General features: G+C 46.9%; 1 protein-coding gene across 1 annotated transcript in view; it reads left to right on the forward strand.

Moving 5' to 3' along the window:
• The window catches only part of SHANK3 (SH3 and multiple ankyrin repeat domains 3), a 565,241-nt gene that overhangs the window by 284,839 nt on the left and 259,062 nt on the right, over positions 1–21,340 (forward strand). Inside the window, exons 6-8 of the mRNA XM_053716301.1 lie at positions 703–816; positions 1,235–1,310; positions 13,908–13,990. Of these exons, the coding sequence (XP_053572276.1) occupies positions 703–816; positions 1,235–1,310; positions 13,908–13,990 (273 nt within the window). The remainder of the gene's footprint in view (positions 1–702; positions 817–1,234; positions 1,311–13,907; positions 13,991–21,340) is intronic.

Raw genomic sequence — 21,340 nt, forward strand, 5'->3', positions numbered from 1 at the left:
TTAATGTTCAGGAGTGTGTAGAGAGAGGTTGGTGACACTAATGTTTAGGAGTGGCTAGACAGGTTGGGGGCACTGTAATGTTCAGTTGTGGGTAGACAGCTTGGTGGCATTATAATGTTCAGGAGTGGTTAGGCAGGTTGGTGGCATTATAATGTTCAGGAGTAGGTAGAGAGGTTGGTGGCACTGTAATTTTCAGGAGTGGGTAGAAAGGTTGTGGCACTGTAATGTTCAGGAGTGGGTAGAAAGGCTGGTGGCACTGTAATGTTCAGGAGTGGGTGGAAAGGTTGGTGGCATTGTAATGTTCAGGAGTGGGTAGAAAGGTTGATGGCACTGTAATGTTCAGGAGTGGGTAGAAAGGTTGGTGGCACTGTAATGTTCAGGAGTGGGTAGAAAGGTTGGTGGCACTGTAATGTTCAGGAGTGGATAGAGAGGTGGGTAACAGTAGACATGGATCACACAACATTCGGACAAACATTTACTGATGAGAATTGAGGTGATGCAAATGGTTAAACAAACAACTTTTGAGAAAATGAATCCCCCAGTGACCCCCTGATCCCACTTTGTCCCCACTCTATATTTCTGCCCCACACTGTGTGATTAACACTTTATTGCCGTCTTTTATTCACTATTTGCAAATGATTAGACTTTTATTTTAATAGAACCAAATAACTAATGTTTATGTGACATTTATTCTCTTTGTAGTGATGAGCATCGGGGAGGGAGGATTCTGGGAGGGCTCTGTGAAGGGCCGTTCTGGATGGTTTCCAGCAGACTGTGTGGAGGAAGTACAGATGAGACAGCCGGACCCCCGACAAGGTGAGAGAATAGTGATCATTACAAATCATAGCAAAGACCAAGGGGCAATTGGCTACATTATGTAAAGAGATGAAGCACCTAGAACAGACAGATGGCTCTAGAGACAAAACAGAGAACATAAAGGAAGAATAAAAATGACTGAGGGTCTATGTAACTATAGAGACAATATGAGAAACCCAACAACAACTGCTACCAAACAGTACCAAGGCCTAAACCAGCTGCAATATGAAAATGCTTTCGGCAGAATGCTCCCGTGTCAGGCTAATAACCTGCTTTTAACATAGGTCACAACATTAAATGAAGCGTAATCAGGTGTGACTGGATCAGATACAATCTATGGGTGACAAAGAGCAGAAAATGAAACATAATAGTCTCTAAACCCCTTTGAATCACTTACTGACAAATTTCACTCTCTCAGAAACCCGTGAAGATCGGACAAAGCGGCTGTTCAGACATTACACAGTTGGATCCTATGACTCATTCACATCCCACAGGTGAGGGCAACTCTATATAAGCAAGGTGTATAATGAGAGTATGCAGCTAGAGGGAGGTGTATAATGAGAGTATGCAGCTAGAGGGAGGTGTATAATGAGAGTATGCAGCTAGAGGGAGATGTATAATGAGAGTATGCAGCTAGAGGGAGGTGTGTAATGAGAGTATGCAGCTAGAGGGAGGTGTGTAATGAGAGTATGCAGCTAGAGGGAGGTGTGTAATGAGAGTATGCAGCTAGAGGGAGGTGTATAATGAGAGTATGCAGCTAGAGGGAGGTGTATAATGAGAGTATGCAGCTAGAGGGAGGTGTATAATGAGAGTATGCAGCTAGAGGGAGGTGTATAATGAGAGTATGCAGCTAGAGGGAGGTGTATAATGAGAGTATGCAGCTAGAGGGAGGTGTATAATGAGAGTATGCAGCTAGAGGGAGGTGTATAATGAGAGTATGCAGCTAGAGGGAGGTGTATAATGAGAGTATGCAGCTAGAGGGAGGTGTATAATGAGAGTATGCAGCTAGAGGGAGGTGTATAATGAGAGTATGCAGCTAGAGGGAGGTGTATAATGAGAGTATGCAGCTAGAGGGAGGTGTATAATGAGAGTATGCAGCTAGAGGGAGGTGTGTAATGAGAGTATGCAGCTAGAGGGAGGTGTGTAATGAGAGTATGCAGCTAGAGGGAGGTGTGTAATGAGAGTATGCAGCTAGAGGGAGGTGTGTAATGAGAGTATGCAGCTAGAGGGAGGTGTATAATGAGAGTATGCAGCTAGAGGGAGGTGTATAATGAGAGTATGCAGCTAGAGGGAGGTGTATAATGAGAGTATGCAGCTAGAGGGAGGTGTATAATGAGAGTATGCAGCTAGAGGAAGGTGTGTAATGAGAGTATGCAGCTAGAGGGAGGTGTATAATGATAGTTTGCATCTAGAGGGAGGTGTATAATGAGAGTATGCAGCTAGAGGGAGGTGTATAATGAGAGTATGCAGCTAGAGGGAGGTGTATAATGAGAGTATGCAGCTAGAGGGAGGTGTGTAATGAGAGTATGCAGCTAGAGGGAGGTGTATATTGAGAGTATGCAGCTAGAGGGAGGTGTATAATGAGAGTATGCAGCTAGAGGGAGGTGTATAATGAGAGTATGCAGCTAGAGGGAGGTGTGTAATGAGAGTATGCAGCTAGAGGGAGGTGTATAATGAGAGTATGCAGCTAGAGGGAGGTGTATAATGATAGTTTGCAGCTAGTGGGAGGTGTGTAATGAGAGTATGCAGCTAGAGGGAGGTGTGTAATGAGAGTATGCAGCTAGAGGGAGGTGTGTAATGAGAGTATGCAGCTAGAGGGAGGTGTATAATGAGAGTATGCAGCTAGAGGGAGGTGTATAATGAGAGTATGCAGCTAGAGGGAGGTGTATAATGATAGTTTGCAGCTAGTGGGAGGTGTGTAATGAGAGTATGCAGCTAGAGGGAGGTGTGTAATGAGAGTATGCAGCTAGAGGGAGGTGTGTAATGAGAGTATGCAGCTAGAGGGAGGTGTATAATGAGAGTATGCAGCTAGAGGGAGGTGTATAATGAGAGTATGCAGCTAGAGGGAGGTGTGTAATGAGAGTATGCAGCTAGAGGGAGGTGTATAATGAGAGTATGCAGCTAGAGGGAGGTGTATAATGAGAGTATGCAGCTAGAGGGAGGTGTATAATGAGAGTATGCAGCTAGAGGGAGGTGTGTAATGAGAGTATGCAGCTAGAGGGAGGTGTATAATGAGAGTATGCAGCTAGAGGGAGGTGTATAATGAGAGTATGCAGCTAGAGGGAGGTGTATAATGATAGTTTGCAGCTAGAGGGAGGTGTGTAATGATAGTTTGCAGCTAGAGGGAGGTGTGTAATGAGAGTATGCAGCTAGAGGGAGGTGTATAATGAGAGTATGCAGCTAGAGGGAGGTGTATAATGAGAGTATGCAGCTAGAGGGAGGTGTATAATGAGAGTATGCAGCTAGAGGGAGGTGTGTAATGAGAGTATGCAGCTAGAGGGAGGTGTATAATGAGAGTATGCAGCTAGAGGGAGGTGTGTAATGAGAGTATGCAGCTAGAGGGAGGTGTATAATGAGAGTATGCAGCTAGAGGGAGGTGTATAATGAGAGTATGCAGCTAGAGGGAGGTGTATAATGAGAGTATGCAGCTAGTGGGAGGTGTGTAATGAGAGTATGCAGCTAGAGGGAGGTGTGTAATGAGAGTATGCAGCTAGAGGGAGGTGTATAATGAGAGTATGCAGCTAGAGGGAGGTGTATAATGAGAGTATGCAGCTAGAGGGAGGTGTATAATGATAGTTTGCAGCTAGAGGGAGGTGTATAATGAGAGTATGCAGCTAGAGGGAGGTGTATAATGATAGTTTGCAGCTAGAGGGAGGTGTATAATGAGAGTATGCAGCTAGAGGGAGGTGTGTAATGAGAGTATGCAGCTAGAGGGAGGTGTATAATGAGAGTATGCAGCTAGAGGGAGGTGTATAATGAGAATATGCAGCTAGAGGGAGGTGTATAATGAGAGTATGCAGCTAGAGGGAGGTGTATAATGAGAGTATGCAGCTAGAGGGAGGTGTATAATGATAGTTTGCAGCTAGAGGGAGGTGTATAATGAGAGTATGCAGCTAGAGGGAGGTGTATAATGATAGTTTGCAGCTAGAGGGAGGTGTATAATGAGAGTATGCAGCTAGAGGGAGGTGTATAATGATAGTTTGCAGCTAGAGGGAGGTGTATAATGATAGTTTGCAGCTAGAGGGAGGTGTGTAATGAGAGTATGCAGCTAGAGGGAGGTGTGTAATGAGAGTATGCAGCTAGAGGGAGGTGTATAATGAGAGTATGCAGCTAGAGGGAGGTGTATAATGAGAGTATGCAGCTAGAGGGAGGTGTATAATGAGAGTATGCAGCTAGAGGGAGGTGTATAATGAGAGTATGCAGCTAGAGGGAGGTGTATAATGATAGTTTGCAGCTAGAAGGAGGTGTATAATGAGAGTATGCAGCTAGAGGGAGGTGTATAATGATAGTTTGCAGCTAGAGGGAGGTGTATAATGATAGTTTGCAGCTAGTGGGAGGTGTATAATGATAGTTTGCAGCTAGAGGGAGGTGTATAATGATAGTTTGCAGCTAGTGGGAGGTGTATAATGAGAGTATGCAGCTAGAGGGAGGTGTATAATGAGAGTATGCAGCTAGAGGGAGGTGTATAATGATAGTTTGCAGCTAGTGGGAGGTGTGTAATTAAAGCGTGTAACTAGGGGGAGGTGTGTAATGAGAGGAGGTGTGTAATGAGAGTGTGTAACTAGGGGAGGTGTGTAATGAGAATATGTAACTAGGTGAGGTGTGTAATTAAAGTGTGTAACTAGGTGGAGGTGTGTAATTAAAGCATGTAACTAGGGGGGAGGTGTGTAATGAGAGCATGTAACTAGGGGGGATGTGTGTAATGAGAGCATGTAACTAGGGGGAGGTGTGTAATGAGAGCATGTAACTAGGGGGAGGTTAGTAATGAGAGCATGTAACTAGGGGAGGTGTGTAATGAGAGCATGTAACTAGGGGGAGGTGTGTAATGAGAGCGTGTAACTAGGGGGAGGTGTGTAATTAAAGAATGTAACTAGGGGGAGGTGTGTAATGAGAGCATGTAACTAGGGGGAGGTGTGTAATTAAAGCGTATAACTAGGGGGAGGTGTGTAATGAGAGCGTGTAACTAGGGGGAGGTGTGTAATGAGAGCGTGTAACTAGGGGGAGGTGTGTAATTAAAGCATGTAACTAGGGGGAGGTGTGTAATGAGAGCATGTAACTAGGGGGAAGTGTGTAATTAAAGCGTATAACTAGGGGGAGGTGTGTAATGAGAGCGTGTAACTAGGGGGAGGTGTGTAATGAGAGCATGTAACTAGGGGGAGGTGTGTAATGAGAGCGTGTAACTAGGGGGAGGTGTGTAATTAAAGCATGTAACTAGGGGGAGGTGTGTAATGAGAGCATGTAACTAGGGGGAGGTGTGTAATTAAAGCGTATAACTAGGGGGAGGTGTGTAATGAGAGCGTGTAACTAGGGGGAGGTGTGTAATGAGAGCGTGTAATTAAAGCATGTAACTAAGGGGAGGTGTGTAATTAAAGCGTGTAACTAGGGGGAGGTGTGTAATTAAAGCATGTAACTAGAGGGAGGTGTGTAATGAGAGCATGTAACTAGGGGGAGGTGTGTAATTAAAGCGTATAACTAGGGGGAGGTGTGTAATGAGAGCGTGTAACTAGGGGGAGGTGTGTAATGAGAGCGTGTAATTAAAGCATGTAACTAAGGGGAGGTGTGTAATTAAAGAGTATAACTAGGGGGAGGTGTGTAATGAGAGCATGTAACTAGGGGGAGGTGTGTAATGAGAGCATGTAACTAGGGGGAGGTGTGTAATGAGAGCGTGTAACTAGGGGGAGGTGTGTAATTAAAGCATGTAACTAGGGGGAGGTGTGTAATTAAAGCGTATAACTAGGGGGAGGTGTGTAATGAGAGCATGTAACTAGGGGGAGGTGTGTAATGAGAGCATGTAACTAGGGGGAGGTGTGTAATGAGAGCGTGTAACTAGGGGGAGGTGTGTAATTAAAGCATGTAACTAGGGGGAGGTGTGTAATGAGAGCATGTAACTAGGGGGAGGTGTGTAATTAAAGCGTATAACTAGGGGGAGGTGTGTAATGAGAGCGTGTAACTAGGGGGAGGTGTGTAATGAGAGCGTGTAATTAAAGCATGTAACTAAGGGGAGGTGTGTAATTAAAGCGTATAACTAGGGGGAGGTGTGTAATGAGAGCATGTAACTAGGGGGAGGTGTGTAATGAGAGCATGTAACTAGGGGGAGGTGTGTAATGAGAGCGTGTAACTAGGGGGAGGTGTGTAATTAAAGCATGTAACTAGGGGGAGGTGTGTAATGAGAGCATGTAACTAGGGGGAGGTGTGTAATTAAAGCGTATAACTAGGGGGAGGTGTGTAATGAGAGCGTGTAACTAGGGGGAGGTGTGTAATGAGAGCGTGTAACTAGGGGGAGGTGTGTAATTAAAGCATGTAACTAGGGGGAGGTGTGTAATGAGAGCATGTAACTAGGGGGAGGTGTGTAATTAAAGCATATAACTAGGGGGAGGTGTGTAATGAGAGCGTGTAACTAGGGGGAGGTGTGTAATGAGAGCGTGTAATTAAAGCATGTAACTAAGGGGAGGTGTGTAATTAAAGCGTATAACTAGGGGGAGGTGTGTAATGAGAGCATGTAACTAGGGGGAGGTGTGTAATGAGAGCATGTAACTAGGGGGAGGTGTGTAATGAGAGCGTGTAACTAGGGGGAGGTGTGTAATTAAAGCATGTAACTAGGGGGAGGTGTGTAATGAGAGCATGTAACTAGGGGGAGGTGTGTAATTAAAGCGTATAACTAGGGGGAGGTGTGTAATGAGAGCGTGTAACTAGGGGGAGGTGTGTAATGAGAGTGTGTAATTAAAGCATGTAACTAAGGGGAGGTGTGTAATTAAAGCGTGTAACTAGGGGGAGGTGTGTAATTAAAGCGTGTAACTAGGGGGAGGTGTGTAATTACAGTATGCAGAAGTAAACAGGTAAAGGAGGAGCACCATGTTGACTGATCATCTGAGGGAGGTTGTTACGGTTACCCTTAGTCTCGCTGAGAGATGGACCGCTTAGTAGCCTGGATCCCTATTGCTAAAGAGGGGAGAAGCTGCTTTCCATAGTATTCTATATGAGTCTCGCAAATATAGAATAATCTCCCTTAGCTGCAGTACCGCTAGGATACCCTTCTGCCCACAAAAACGAGTCAACGCTGCGATTGAGGGTCAAACAAGAACTCAGGACTGGGATGCCCAGCCTGCTTTTTATTAAGGTTACATGCACACAGGGCACTCCCAGGGGGAGAGGGGGGGAAGCACAAAATCCCCCATCACACATTTAGATAGAGAGCACTGTCCTTTGACAGGCCACAATAGGATTACAGTACTTAAGATAACAAGTTTACAAGTTCATCTTATCAATTAGCAGTCTGGCTCCAGAGGTGATTAGACAATAGTTTCTAAAAGCTGAAAAAAAAGAGTTAACTCTTTATGAAATGATACTTGTTACGGTTTTCTTGGAGCCCTTCTTAGGCGCTGGCTTGCTGGTTCAGGCATTGCTGCTGGGAAATAAGCTCTTCACAACAAAATAACTAATGCTTCTGTAACAGTGCTCCCTTTCTGTGGAACACTCTGGCAGACACGGTCTGACCCCTTTTCGGGGCAGACTAAGGCTGTCCAGACCGCTGATTATGCGGGGCTGAGGTCGGTTTGTCTGGACAACCCGTCGGCGTTGCCATTCTGTTTCCCAGGTCTGTAAGTAATGGTGAAATTGAAGGGTTGCAACGATAAGCTCCAACGTAATAGCCTGCCGTTATCTCCAGAGACCCGGTTCAGCCACACCAACGGGTTATGGTCGGTGACCAGAGTGAACTCCTGACCATATAAATAGGGAGTCAATTTCTTTAATGCCCACACCAAAGCCAAACACTCCTTTTCGACCGCTGCATAGCTGACTTCGCGGGGCAGGAGCTTCCGGCTGATGTAGGCAACTGGATGCTCCCCTCCATCTTCGCCTACTTGGCTGAGGACGGCTCCCAGCCCGAACATGGAAGCATCTGTATGGACGATAAAACGTTTGTTAAGGGCTGGGGCCGCCAAGACAGGAGCGTTAATTAGAGCATTTTTGAGAGCCTGGAAAGCCGTTTCACAGTGGGGAGACCACAGGACCTGTCGAGGTAAGTTCTTCTTGGTCAAGTCAGTCAGGGGTTTGGCAAGTGTGCTGTAGTCTGGTACGAACCGTCTATAGTACCCTGCCGTGCCCAGGAAGGCTAGGACCTGAGTCTTAGTGATGGGGGTGGGCCAATTGGCGACAGCTTCTATTTTGGCCGGCTCTGGTCGCTGCTTTCCACACCCCACCCGGTGACCCAGGTACTGTACCTCGGCCATCCCAAAGTGGCATTTTTCTGGCTTCAGAGTCAGGCCAGCAGCCCGGATCTGATCCAGAACCATTCCCACATGAGCTAAGTGGTCCTCCCAGGACTCACTGTGGATCGCTATGTCGTCCAGGTAGGCGCAAGCAAAACTCTGGAAGCCATCCAGGAGCCTATCCACCAAGCGCTGGAATGTAGCTGGGGCATTCTTCATCCCAAACGGCATTACCCTAAACTGATATAAGCCGAATGGGGTGACGAATGCCGACTTGGGGATAGCCTCCGGGGCCAGGGGAATCTGCCAGTAACCTTTGCAGAGGTCAATAGTGGTCAGGTAATTTCCCCTGGCTATACGATCGAGTAGCTCGTCTACCCTGGGCATAGGGTAAGCGTCCGTCACGGTATTTTCATTGAGCCTCCGATAGTCTACGCAGAACCGGGTGGTCCCATCTTTCTTGGGCACCAAGACAACTGGGGAGGCCCAGGGACTATCGGAGGGCTCAATTACCCTGAGCTGGAGCATCTCATCGATCTCCTTCTTCATTCCTGTCCTAACTGCTTCGGGGATTCGGTACGGAGCCTGGCGCAAGGGAGCTTGTCCCGGAGTATCTACCTGGTGGGTGGTTAAAGTAGTGTACCCTGGCTTCGGGGAGAAGGTGAGGTGTTTAGACTGGAGGAGTTGGTTGAGCTGCTCCCTTTCAGTGGGGCTAAGTCGGTCCCCTATCTGAACCTGCGCCACTATACCTGTGGGGAGGCTCTTTTCTAATAGGTCTGGAATGGGTAAACTGTCGGGGTCTTCCTGAGGGGAACAACATACGGCCGTCACGTTCTCTGGCCGCTCAAAATATTCCTTGAGCATGTTTACATGGAATGTCTTTCTAAGATTGTTGTCGTGGCAGCTAGCTATCACATAAGTGGTGTCTCCCCTTTTCTCTACGATCTGGTAGGGACCCTGCCAGGACGCCTGCAATTTGTCTGTCTTCACCGGCTTAAGTACTAACACCTTTTGTCCTATGGTGAAGATTCTCTTTCTGGCCCCCCGATCGTACCATACTTTCTGTCTTCTCTGGGCCAACTGGAGATTAGCCCGCACGGATTTGGCTAATTGCTCCATTCGGTCCCTGAGTTCCAGCACGTATGGCACAATGGGGACACCGTCAGCCTCCATCTCTCCCTCCCAGTGCTCCCGGATCAGGTTTAGGGGTCCCCGTACCTTTCTTCCGTAGAGCAACTCGAAGGGAGAGAACCCTGTCGTTTCCTGGGGCACCTCCCGATAAGCAAATAGGAGGTGCGGCAGGAAGCGTTCCCAGTCTCGGTATTCCTGAGTGAACGTCTTGAGCATTTGCTTGAGGGTCCCATTGAACCTCTCACACAGCCCGTTCGTCTGGGGGTGGTATGGGGAGCTCAGGAGGGACTTAATTTTGCAAACCTGCCAGAGTTGTTGGGTCAATTCAGCCGTAAATTGGGTGCCTCGGTCGGATAGGATTTCTTTTGGAAATCCTACCCGGGAGAACACCTGTACTAGTGCATTCGCTACCGTATCCGCTTGTATGTTGGATAGGGCGACAGCCTCTGGGTACCTGGTAGCGTAGTCCACTACGGTAAGAATGTATCGCTTACCGGAGGGACTAGGGGTAGCCAGTGGTCCCACTAGGTCAATAGCAACCCGGCTGAAGGGTTCCTCTACAATGGGCATATTTACTAGCTGGGCTTTAGGGTGATCGCCTCGCCTTCCTACTCGTTGACACACATCGCAGGTGTTACAGTAAGTTCTAACGTCAGCGTGCACCCCTGGCCAAAAGAACGTGTGAGTAATGCGGTGTAGGGTACGGGTAACGGCTAGGTGGCCTGCTAAGGGGATGTCGTGGCCTATTTTGAGGATTTCTTGACGGTATTTGTGGGGCACTACCAGCTGTCGCCTACGCTGTCCCCTTTTCTCTGTCCAGCGGTATAGTTTCCCTTTTTCCCATAAGAATGTTTCGTTATCTGCCCCGCCCCCTCCGGTCTCTGCTCGTTCCCGGTACTTTTGTAAGGTCGGGTCAGTCTTAGACTCTGCCTCGAAAGCATCTGGGGTGTCCCAGGGTATGGGGCCTAACCTGTCAGGCAAGGTCGGGGTAGGTCTTACCTGTGTCTCCCGCACTGGTGAGAGCTCTCGCTCCGTCCGGGCTTGGGCCCGTGTAGTCACTGGGTCCGCCTCGTTGTTGCATACTGGAGCATAGGCAGAAGTCATGGGGCCCAAATCGTTGCCCAGTAGTACTTCGGCAGGTAAATTATCCATTAGGCCCACGTTCACAGCCCCCTTTCCCGCTCCCCAATCAAGATGCACTTTAGCTGTTTGAATTTTGTACACATCCCCCCCCGCCACTCTAACGGCCACAGTCTGTCCGGATCGCTTGTGCTCTGGCACCAAATGACTCTGTACCAGCGTGATAGTAGCCCCTGTGTCTCGCAATCCCTCGGTAGATCGCCCCTCGAGCCATACCCTCTGCCGATGGTGCTGGCGGTTATCTGAGGCAGCATATACAGGGTCTGCCTCGTGAAGCGGCCCCACATATCCCTCCATAGGGGCCTCTTGGTTAACACAGAGGGCCCGGGCCGGACGATAGGACCCAGAGGGGTAATTGTAATTCCTGGGTGTCTGGTGCGTATTAAGGGGGCAGCTAGCCATGAAATGCCCTGGTTGCTTGCATCGGTGGCAAGTCGGTCTGGGACGCTCAGAGCTGTTATTGGGTGGTCCTGAGTGTCGGACGGGCCTTGTGGGCACCGGGGCTCGGAATTCAGTACGAGGGGGTGCACGGTAAACCTCTCTGGGTTCGACCCGTGCTGGAGCTCGGTAGTTCATGGGTTCGTGAAGACGGGAGTCATAATGTTCATCGGCCAATTTGGCTGCTTCTTCTAAGGTAGAAGGCCGCCTGTCTCGCAGCCATTCCTTCCCTTGCTGTTCCATGCCATTATAAAAATGTTCTAAGAGAAACAATTGTAAAATTTCCTCCCCAGTCACCGCTTTACTTCCGCTCAGCCAGTGATTTGCCGCTCTCCGCATTCGGTGCGCCCATTCCATATGGGTATCGTTAGGCTTCTTTTCCGTGCCCCGAAACTGTCGGCGATACGTGTCCGGAGTTACAGCGTACCGTCGCAACAGTGTCTCCTTAACTAGCTCATACTGTGTCACTTCCTCAGCACCCAGAGTACGAAAGGCTTCCAGGGCTCGCCCGGATAGTTTCCCAGACAATATCGTGGGCCACTCTCTGTTGGGAATCTGGTGCAGGGCACATTACCTTTCGAAGTCCGCCAAATATTCATCAATCCCTGTCTCGCTCTCTAGGAAGGGTCGAAATGCCGCATAGGGTATCTTGGGCCTCCCAGCATTTTCGACAGGGATGATTACCTGCGGGGCTTCAGCATTGCGGTGTGCATTCGCTAGGTTGAGTTCGTGGGCTCGAGTCTCTCGTATATCCTCGTCCGCCTCTGCCATCAACTGCTGTACCAATTCCATGGAGGGGTTCGGCCCGTATAATGAGAGCCTTTCCCGAACAATCCTGGTTTTTTCGTCACTAATCGTGGTCGGTGTTTCCGCCATTGTGAAGCTCTGATCCAGTTCGGTCAATTCTGCGATCAGCTCTCTCCTCGGCCGGTTGCTGGCGTACCCCCCTCTGCTTTCAAGTAAATCCTTTTGGGTTGTACGCTTCAATTTTTCGTAAGCGCTCTCCATCCGTTCTGTACCTCTCCTAGGAAATCCAGGAAAATCCCGCCGCTGCCGCCAAATGTTACGGTTACCCTTAGTCTCGCTGAGAGATGGACCGCTTAGTAGCCTGGATCCCTATTGCTAAAGAGGGGAGAAGCTGCTTTCCATAGTATTCTATATGAGTCTCGCAAATATAGAATAATCTCCCTTAGCTGCAGTACCGCTAGGATACCCTTCTGCCCACAAAAACGAGTCAACGCTGCGATTGAGGGTCAAACAAGAACTCAGGACTGGGATGCCCAGCCTGCTTTTTATTAAGGTTACATGCACACAGGGCACTCCCAGGGGGAGAGGGGGGGAAGCACAAAATCCCCCATCACACATTTAGATAGAGAGCACTGTCCTTTGACAGGCCACAATAGGATTACAGTACTTAAGATAACAAGTTTACAAGTTCATCTTATCAATTAGCAGTCTGGCTCCAGAGGTGATTAGACAATAGTTTCTAAAAGCTGAAAAAAAAGAGTTAACTCTTTATGAAATGATACTTGTTACGGTTTTCTTGGAGCCCTTCTTAGGCGCTGGCTTGCTGGTTCAGGCATTGCTGCTGGGAAATAAGCTCTTCACAACAAAATAACTAATGCTTCTGTAACAGAGGTGTATAATGATAGTTTGCAGCTAGAGGGAGGTGTATAATGATAGTTTGCAGCTAGTGGGAGGTGTATAATGAGAGTATGCAGCTAGAGGGAGGTGTATAATGAGAGTATGCAGCTAGAGGGAGGTGTATAATGATAGTTTGCAGCTAGTGGGAGGTGTGTAATTAAAGCGTGTAACTAGGGGGAGGTGTGTAATGAGAGGAGGTGTGTAATGAGAGTGTGTAACTAGGGGAGGTGTGTAATGAGAATATGTAACTAGGTGAGGTGTGTAATTAAAGTGTGTAACTAGGTGGAGGTGTGTAATTAAAGCATGTAACTAGGGGGGAGGTGTGTAATGAGAGCATGTAACTAGGGGGGGAGGTGTGTAATGAGAGCATGTAACTAGGGGGAGGTGTGTAATGAGAGCATGTAACTAGGGGGAGGTTAGTAATGAGAGCATGTAACTAGGGGAGGTGTGTAATGAGAGCATGTAACTAGGGGGAGGTGTGTAATGAGAGCGTGTAACTAGGGGGAGGTGTGTAATTAAAGCATGTAACTAGGGGGAGGTGTGTAATGAGAGCGTGTAACTAGGGGGAGGTGTGTAATTAAAGCGTATAACTAGGGGGAGGTGTGTAATGAGAGCGTGTAACTAGGGGGAGGTGTGTAATGAGAGCGTGTAACTAGGGGGAGGTGTGTAATTAAAGCATGTAACTAGGGGGAGGTGTGTAATGAGAGCATGTAACTAGGGGGAGGTGTGTAATTAAAGCGTATAACTAGGGGGAGGTGTGTAATGAGAGCGTGTAACTAGGGGGAGGTGTGTAATGAGAGCATGTAACTAGGGGGAGGTGTGTAATGAGAGCGTGTAACTAGGGGGAGGTGTGTAATTAAAGCATGTAACTAAGGGGAGGTGTGTAATTAAAGCGTATAACTAGGGGGAGGTGTGTAATGAGAGCATGTAACTAGGGGGAGGTGTGTAATGAGAGCATGTAACTAGGGGGAGGTGTGTAATGAGAGCGTGTAACTAGGGGGAGGTGTGTAATTAAAGCATGTAACTAGGGGGAGGTGTGTAATGAGAGCATGTAACTAGGGGGAGGTGTGTAATTAAAGCGTATAACTAGGGGGAGGTGTGTAATGAGAGCGTGTAACTAGGGGGAGGTGTGTAATGAGAGTGTGTAATTAAAGCATGTAACTAAGGGGAGGTGTGTAATTAAAGCGTGTAACTAGGGGGAGGTGTGTAATTAAAGCGTGTAACTAGGGGGAGGTGTGTAATTACAGTATGCAGAAGTAAACAGGTAAAGGAGGAGCACCATGTTGACTGATCATCTGACTTTTACAGTGATTACGTTATCCAAGAGAAAGTTGCTCGGCTGCAGAAGAGAGAGCTGGAGGGATATGGCTTTGTGCTGCGAGGAGCCAAAGGTACCAGCCACCCCCTAAGTTTACCCTTTTCCTCATTAGGAACAGATATCAGTGCTGAGATGTTATAATGAGCAGAGAAACCTTTTAACCACAACCCACAGGGATAACTAGACTTTTCCAAAACACAGAGATTGAAATAAATTGTCTAGAACAAAGTTAAATCAGGGAGACCTAAAACAGACATAACAAGAGGGCGCAGGAAAACAAAACCAGAAGGACAAAGTATACACGGGAAGCACCAGAGGCAACAAGAGCACAGGAGGAACCAAAGTGACCATTAGGAACCTATAATACCATTGCTACATAACACGGTGCAGAAGTAGAGGGAGATAGAGTGCAGTGTCAGAACCAGAGAGACAAAAACAGGGATGGAACTAATGGTGCCAGAGCAGGACAGTGACCCAGAAAGATCTAAAAGCCAAGGCAGATCTAGATGAAGATAAAACTTAGTTTTCTGTTCTAGCAGTTTGTAAAGGTCACACAGCTGAGTCTAGACTGTACCAGCAGTGTATAGAGGTCACACAGCAGTGTATAGACTGTACCAGCAGTGTATAGACTGTACCAGCAGTGTATAGACTGTACCAGCAGTGTATAGAGGTCACACAGCAGTTTATAGACTGTACCAGCAGTGTATAGAGGTCACACAGCAGTTTATAGACTGTACCAGCAGTGTATAGAGGTCACACAGCAGTGTATAGACTGTACCAGCAGTGTATAGAGGTCACACAGCAGTTTATAGACTGTACCAGCAGTGTATAGAGGTCACACAGCAGTGTATAGACTGTACCAGCAGTGTATAGAGGTCACACAGCAGTGTATAGACTGTACCAGCAGTGTATAGACTGTACCAGCAGTGTATAGAGGTCACACAGCAGTGCATAGACTGTACCAGCAGTGTATAGAGGTCACACAGCAGTGTATAGACTGTACCAGCAGTGTATAGGCTGTACCAGCAGTGTATAGAGGTCACACAGCAGTGTATAGAGGTCACACAGCAGTGTATAGACTGTACCAGCAGTGTATAGACTGTACCAGCAGTGTATAGACTGTACCAGCAGTGTATAGAGGTCACACAGCAGTTTATAGACTGTACCAGCAGTGTATAGAGGTCACACAGCAGTGTATAGACTGTACCAGCAGTGTATAGAGGTCACACAGCAGTGTATAGACTGTACCAGCAGTGTATAGAGGTCACACAGCAGTTTATAGACTGTACCAGCAGTGTATAGAGGTCACACAGCAGTGTATAGACTGTACCAGCAGTGTATAGAGGTCACACAGCAGTGTATAGAGGTCACACAGTAGTGTATAGACTGTACCAGCAGTGTATAGACTGTACCAGCAGTGTATAGAGGTCACACAGCAGTGTATAGAGGTCACACAGTAGTGTATAGACTGTACCAGCAGTGTATAGTCTGTACCAGCAGTGTATAGACTGTACCAGCAGTGTATAGACTGTACCAGCAGTGTATAGAGGTCACACAGCAGTGTATAGACTGTACCAGCAGTGTATAGAGGTCACACAGCAGTGTATAGAGGTCACACAGTAGTGTATAGACTGTACCAGCAGTGTATAGACTGTACCAACAGTGTATAGGCTGTACCAGCAGTGTATAGAGGTCACACAGCAGTGTATAGACTGTACCAGCAGTGTATAGACTGTACCAGCAGTGTATAGAGGCCACACAGCAGTGTATAGACTGTACCAGCAGTGTATAGGCTGTACCAGCAGTGTATAGAGGTCATACAGCAGTGTATAGACTGTACCAGCAGTGTGTAGAGATCACACAGCAGTGTATAGACTGTACCAGCAGTGTATAGACTGTACCAGCAGTGTATAGACTGTACCAGCAGTGTATAGTCTGTACCAGCAGTGTATAGTCTGTACCAGCAGTGTATAGTCTGTACCAGCAGTGTATAGTCTGTACCAGCAGTGCATAGACTGTACCAGCAGTGTATAGACTGTACCAGCAGTGTATAGGCTGTACCAGCAGTGTATAGTCTGTACCAGCAGTGTATAGACTGTACCAGCAGTGTATAGACTGTACCAGCAGTGTATAGACTGTACCAGCAGTGTATAGTCTGTACCAGCAGTGTATAGTCTGTACCAGCAGTGTATAGACTGTACCAGCAGTGTATAGACTGTACCAGCAGTGTATAGAGGTCACACAGCAGTGTATAGACTGTACCAGCAGTGTATAGACTGTACCAGCAGTGTATAGACTGTACCAGCAGTGTATAGTCTGTACCAGCAGTGTATAGTCTGTACCAGCAGTGTATAGACTGTACCAGCAGTGTATAGACTGTACCAGCAGTGTATAGAGGTCACACAGCAGTGTACAGGGAGTGCAGAATTATTAGGCAAGTTGTATTTTTGAGGATTAATTTTATTATTGAACAACAACCATGTTCTCAATGAACCCAAAAAACTCATTAATATCAAAGCTGAATAGTTTTGGAAGTAGTTTTTAGTTTGTTTTTAGTTTTAGCTATTTTAGGGGGATATCTGTGTGTGCAGGTGACTATTACTGTGCATAATTATTAGGCAACTTAACAAAAAACAAATATATACCCATTTCAATTATTTATTTTTACCAGTGAAACCAATATAACATCTCAACATTCACAAATATACATTTCTGACATTCAAAAACAAAACAAAAACAAATCAGTGACCAATATAGCCACCTTTCTTTGCAAGGACACTCAAAAGCCTGCCATCCATGGATTCTGTCAGTGTTTTGATCTGTTCACCATCAACATTGCGTGCAGCAGCAACCACAGCCTCCCAGACACTGTTCAGAGAGGTGTACTGTTTTCCCTCCTTGTAAATCTCACATTTGATGATGGACCACAGGTTCTCAATGGGGTTCAGATCAGGTGAACAAGGAGGCCATGTCATTAGATTTTCTTCTTTTATACCCTTTCTTGCCAGCCACGCTGTGGAGTACTTGGACGCGTGTGATGGAGCATTGTACTGCATGAAAATCATGTTTTTCTTGAAGGATGAAGACTTCTTCCTGTACCACTGCTTGAAGAAGGTGTCTTCCAGAAACTGGCAGTAGGACTGGGAGTTGAGCTTGACTCCATCCTCAACCCGAAAAGGCCCCACAAGCTCATCTTTGATGATACCAGCCCAAACCAGTACTCCACCTCCACCTTGCTGGCATCTGAGTCGGACTGGAGCTCTCTGCCCTTTACCAATCCAGCCACGGGCCCATCCATCTGGCCCATCAAGACTCACTCTCATTTCATCAGTCCATAAAACCTTAGAAAAATCAGTCTTGAGATATTTCTTGGCCCAGTCTTGATGTTTCAGCTTGTGTGTCTTGTTCAGTGGTGGTCGTCTTTCAGCCTTTCTTACCTTGGCCATGTCTCTGAGTATTGCACACCTTGTGCTTTTGGGCACTCCAGTGATGTTGCAGCTCTGAAATATGGCCAAACTGGTGGCAAGTGGCATCTTGGCAGCTGCACGCTTGACTTTTCTCAGTTCATGGGCAGTTATTTTGCGCCTTGGTTTTTCCACACGCTTCTTGCGACCCTGTTGACTATTTTGAATGAAACTCTTGATTGTTCGATGATCACGCTTCAGAAGCTTTGCAATTTTAAGAGTGCTGCATCCCTCTGCAAGATATCTCACTATTTTTGACTTTTCTGAGCCTGTCAAGTCCTTCTTTTGACCCATTTTGCCAAAGGAAAGGAAGTTGCCTAATAATTATGCACACCTGATATAGGGTGTTGATGTCATTAGACCACACCCCTTCTCATTACAGAGATGCACATCACCTAATATGCTTAATTGGTAGTAGGCTTTCGAGCCTATACAGCTTGGAGTAAGACAACATGCATAAAGAGGATGATGTGGTCAAAATACTCATTTGCCTAATAATTCTGCACTCCCTGTATAGTCTGTACCAGCAGTGTATAGACTGTACCAGCAGTGTATAGACTGTACCAGCAGTGTATAGACTGTACCAGCAGTGTATAGTCTGTACCAGCAGTGTATAGTCTGTACCAGCAGTGTATAGTCTGTACCAGCAGTGCATAGACTGTACCAGCAGTGTATAGACTGTACCAGCAGTGTATAGGCTGTACCAGCAGTGTATAGTCTGTACCAGCAGTGTATAGACTGTACCAGCAGTGTATAGTCTGTACCAGCAGTGTATAGAGGTCACACAGCAGTTTATAGACTGTACCAGCAGTGTATAGACTGTACCAGCAGTGTATAGACTGTACCAGCAGTGTATAGTCTGTACCAGCAGTGTATAGTCTGTACCAGCAGTGCATAGACTGTACCAGCAGTGCATAGACTGTACCAGCAGTGTATAGACTGTACCAGCAGTGTATAGGCTGTACCAGCAGTGTATAGTCTGTACCAGCAGTGTATAGACTGTACCAGCAGTGTATAGACTGTACCAGCAGTGTATAGACTGTACCAGCAGTGTATAGTCTGTACCAGCAGTGTATAGTCTGTACCAGCAGTGTATAGTCTGTACCAGCAGTGTATAGACTGTACCAGCAGTGTATAGACTGTACCAGCAGTGTATAGAGGTCACACAGCAGTGTATAGACTGTACCAGCAGTGTATAGACTGTACCAGCAGTGTATAGACTGTACCAGCAGTGTATAGTCTGTACCAGCAGTGTATAGTCTGTACCAGCAGTGTATAGACTGTACCAGCAGTGTATAGACTGTACCAGCAGTGTATAGAGGTCACACAGCAGTGTATAGTCTGTACCAGCAGTGTATAGACTGTACCAGCAGTGTATAGACTGTACCAGCAGTGTATAGTCTGTACCAGCAGTGTATAGACTGTACCAGCAGTGTATAGACTGTACCAGCAGTGCATAGACTGTACCAGCAGTGTATAGTCTGTACCAGCAGTGTATAGACTGTACCAGCAGTGTATAGACTGTACCAGCAGTGTATAGTCTGTACCAGCAGTGTATAGACTGTACCAGCAGTGTATAGACTGTACCAGCAGTGTATAGACTGTACCAGCAGTGTATAGACTGTACCAGCAGTGTATAGAGGTCACACAGCAGTGTATAGACTGTACCAGCAGTGTATAGTCTGTACCAGCAGTGTATAGACTGTACCAGCAGTGTATAGTCTGTACCAGCAGTGTATAGACTGTACCAGCAGTGTATAGAGGTCACACAGTAGTGTATAGACTGTACCAGCAGTGTATAGACTGTACCAGCAGTGTATAGACTGTACCAGCAGTGTATAGACTGTACCAGCAGTGTATAGTCTGTACCAGCAGTGTATAGTCTGTACCAGCAGTGTATAGTCTGTACCAGCAGTGTATAGACTGTACCAGCAGCGTATAGAGGTCACACAGCAGTGTATAGACTGTACCAGCAGTGTATAGAGGTCACACAGCAGTGTATAGAGGTCACACAGCAGTGTATAGACTGTACCAGCAGTGTATAGACTGTACCAGCAGTGTATAGAGGTCACACAGCAGTGTATAGACTGTACCAGCAGTGTATAGACTGTACCAGCAGTGTATAGAGGTCACACAGCAGTGTATAGACTGTACCAGCAGTGTATAGAGGTCACACAGCAGTGTATAGAGGTCACACAGCAGTGTATAGACTGTACCAGCAGTGTATAGACTGTACCAGCAGTGTATAGAGGTCACACAGCAGTGTATAGACTGTACCAGCAGTGTATAGAGGTCACACAGCAGTGTATAGTCTGTACCAGCAGTGTATAGAGGTCACACAGCAGTGTATAGTCTGTACCAGCAGTGTATAGAGGTCACACAGCAGTGTATAGACTGTACCAGCAGTGTATAGACTGTACCAGCAGTGTATAGTCTGTACCAGCAGTGTATAGAGGTCACACAGCAGTGTATAGTCTGTACCAGCAGTGTATAGAGGTCACACAGCAGTGTATAGTCTGTACCAGCAGTGTATAGAGGTCACACAGCAGTGTATAGACTGTACCAGCAGTGTATAGACTGTACCAGCAGTGTATAGAGGTCACACAGCAGTGTATAGACTGTACCAGCAGTGTATAGACTGTACCAGCAGTGTATAGACTGTACCAGCAGTGTATAGAGGTCACACAGCAGTGTATAGACTGTACCAGCAGTGTATAGAGGTCACACAGCAGTGTATAGACTGTACCAGCAGTGTATAGAGGTCACACAGCAGTGTATAGACTGTACCAGCAGTGTATAGAGGTCACACAGCAGTGTATAGACTGTACCAGCAGTGTATAGAGGTCACACAGCAGTGTATAGACTGTACCAGCAGTGTATAGACTGTACCAGCAGTGTATAGTCTGTACCAGCAGTGTATAGACTGTACCAGCAGTGTATAGACTGTACCAGCAGTGTATAGAGGTCACACAGCAGTTTATAGACTGTACCAGCAGTGTATAGAGGTCACACAGCAGTGTATAGAGGTCACACAGCAGTGTATAGACTGTACCAGCAGTGTATAGAGGTCACACAGCAGTGTATAGACTGTACCAGCAGTGTATAGAGGTCACACAGCAGTGTATAGAGGTCACACAGCAGTGTATAGACTGTACCAGCAGTGTATAGACTGTACCAGCAGTGTATAGAGGTCACACAGTAGTGTATAGACTGTACCAGCAGTGTATAGAGGTCACACAGCAGTGTATAGACTGTACCAGTAGTGTATAGACTGTACCAGCAGTGTATAGAGGTCACACAGCAGTGTATAGTCTGTACCAGCAGTGTATAGACTGTACCAGCAGTGTATAGAGGTCACACAGCAGTGTATAGACTGTACCAGCAGTGTATAGAGGTCACACAGCAGTGTATAGACTGTACCAGCAGTGTATAGAGGTCACACATCAGTTTAAAAGACTGTACCAGCAGTGTATAGAGGTCACACAGCAGTGTATAGAGGTCACACAGCAGTGTATAGAGGTCACACAGCAGTGTATAGACTGTACCAGCAGTGTATAGACTGTACCAGCAGTGTATAGACTGTACCAGCAGTGTATAGACTGTACCAGCAGTGTATAGAGGTCACACAGCAGTGTATAGACTGTACCAGCAGTGTATAGAGGTCACACAGCAGTGTATAGACTGTACCAGCAGTGTATAGAGGTCACACAGCAGTGTATAGTCTGTACCAGCAGTGTATAGAGGTCACACAGCAGTGTATAGTCTGTACCAGCAGTGTATAGAGGTCACACAGCAGTGTATAGACTGTACCAGCAGTGTATAGACTGTACCAGCAGTGTATAGTCTGTACCAGCAGTGTATAGAGGTCACACAGCAGTGTATAGTCTGTACCAGCAGTGTATAGAGGTCACACAGCAGTGTATAGTCTGTACCAGCAGTGTATAGAGGTCACACAGCAG

Source organism: Bombina bombina, chromosome 6 (assembly GCF_027579735.1).
Source record: "Bombina bombina isolate aBomBom1 chromosome 6, aBomBom1.pri, whole genome shotgun sequence".
Classification (NCBI taxonomy): Eukaryota; Metazoa; Chordata; class Amphibia; order Anura; family Bombinatoridae; genus Bombina; species Bombina bombina.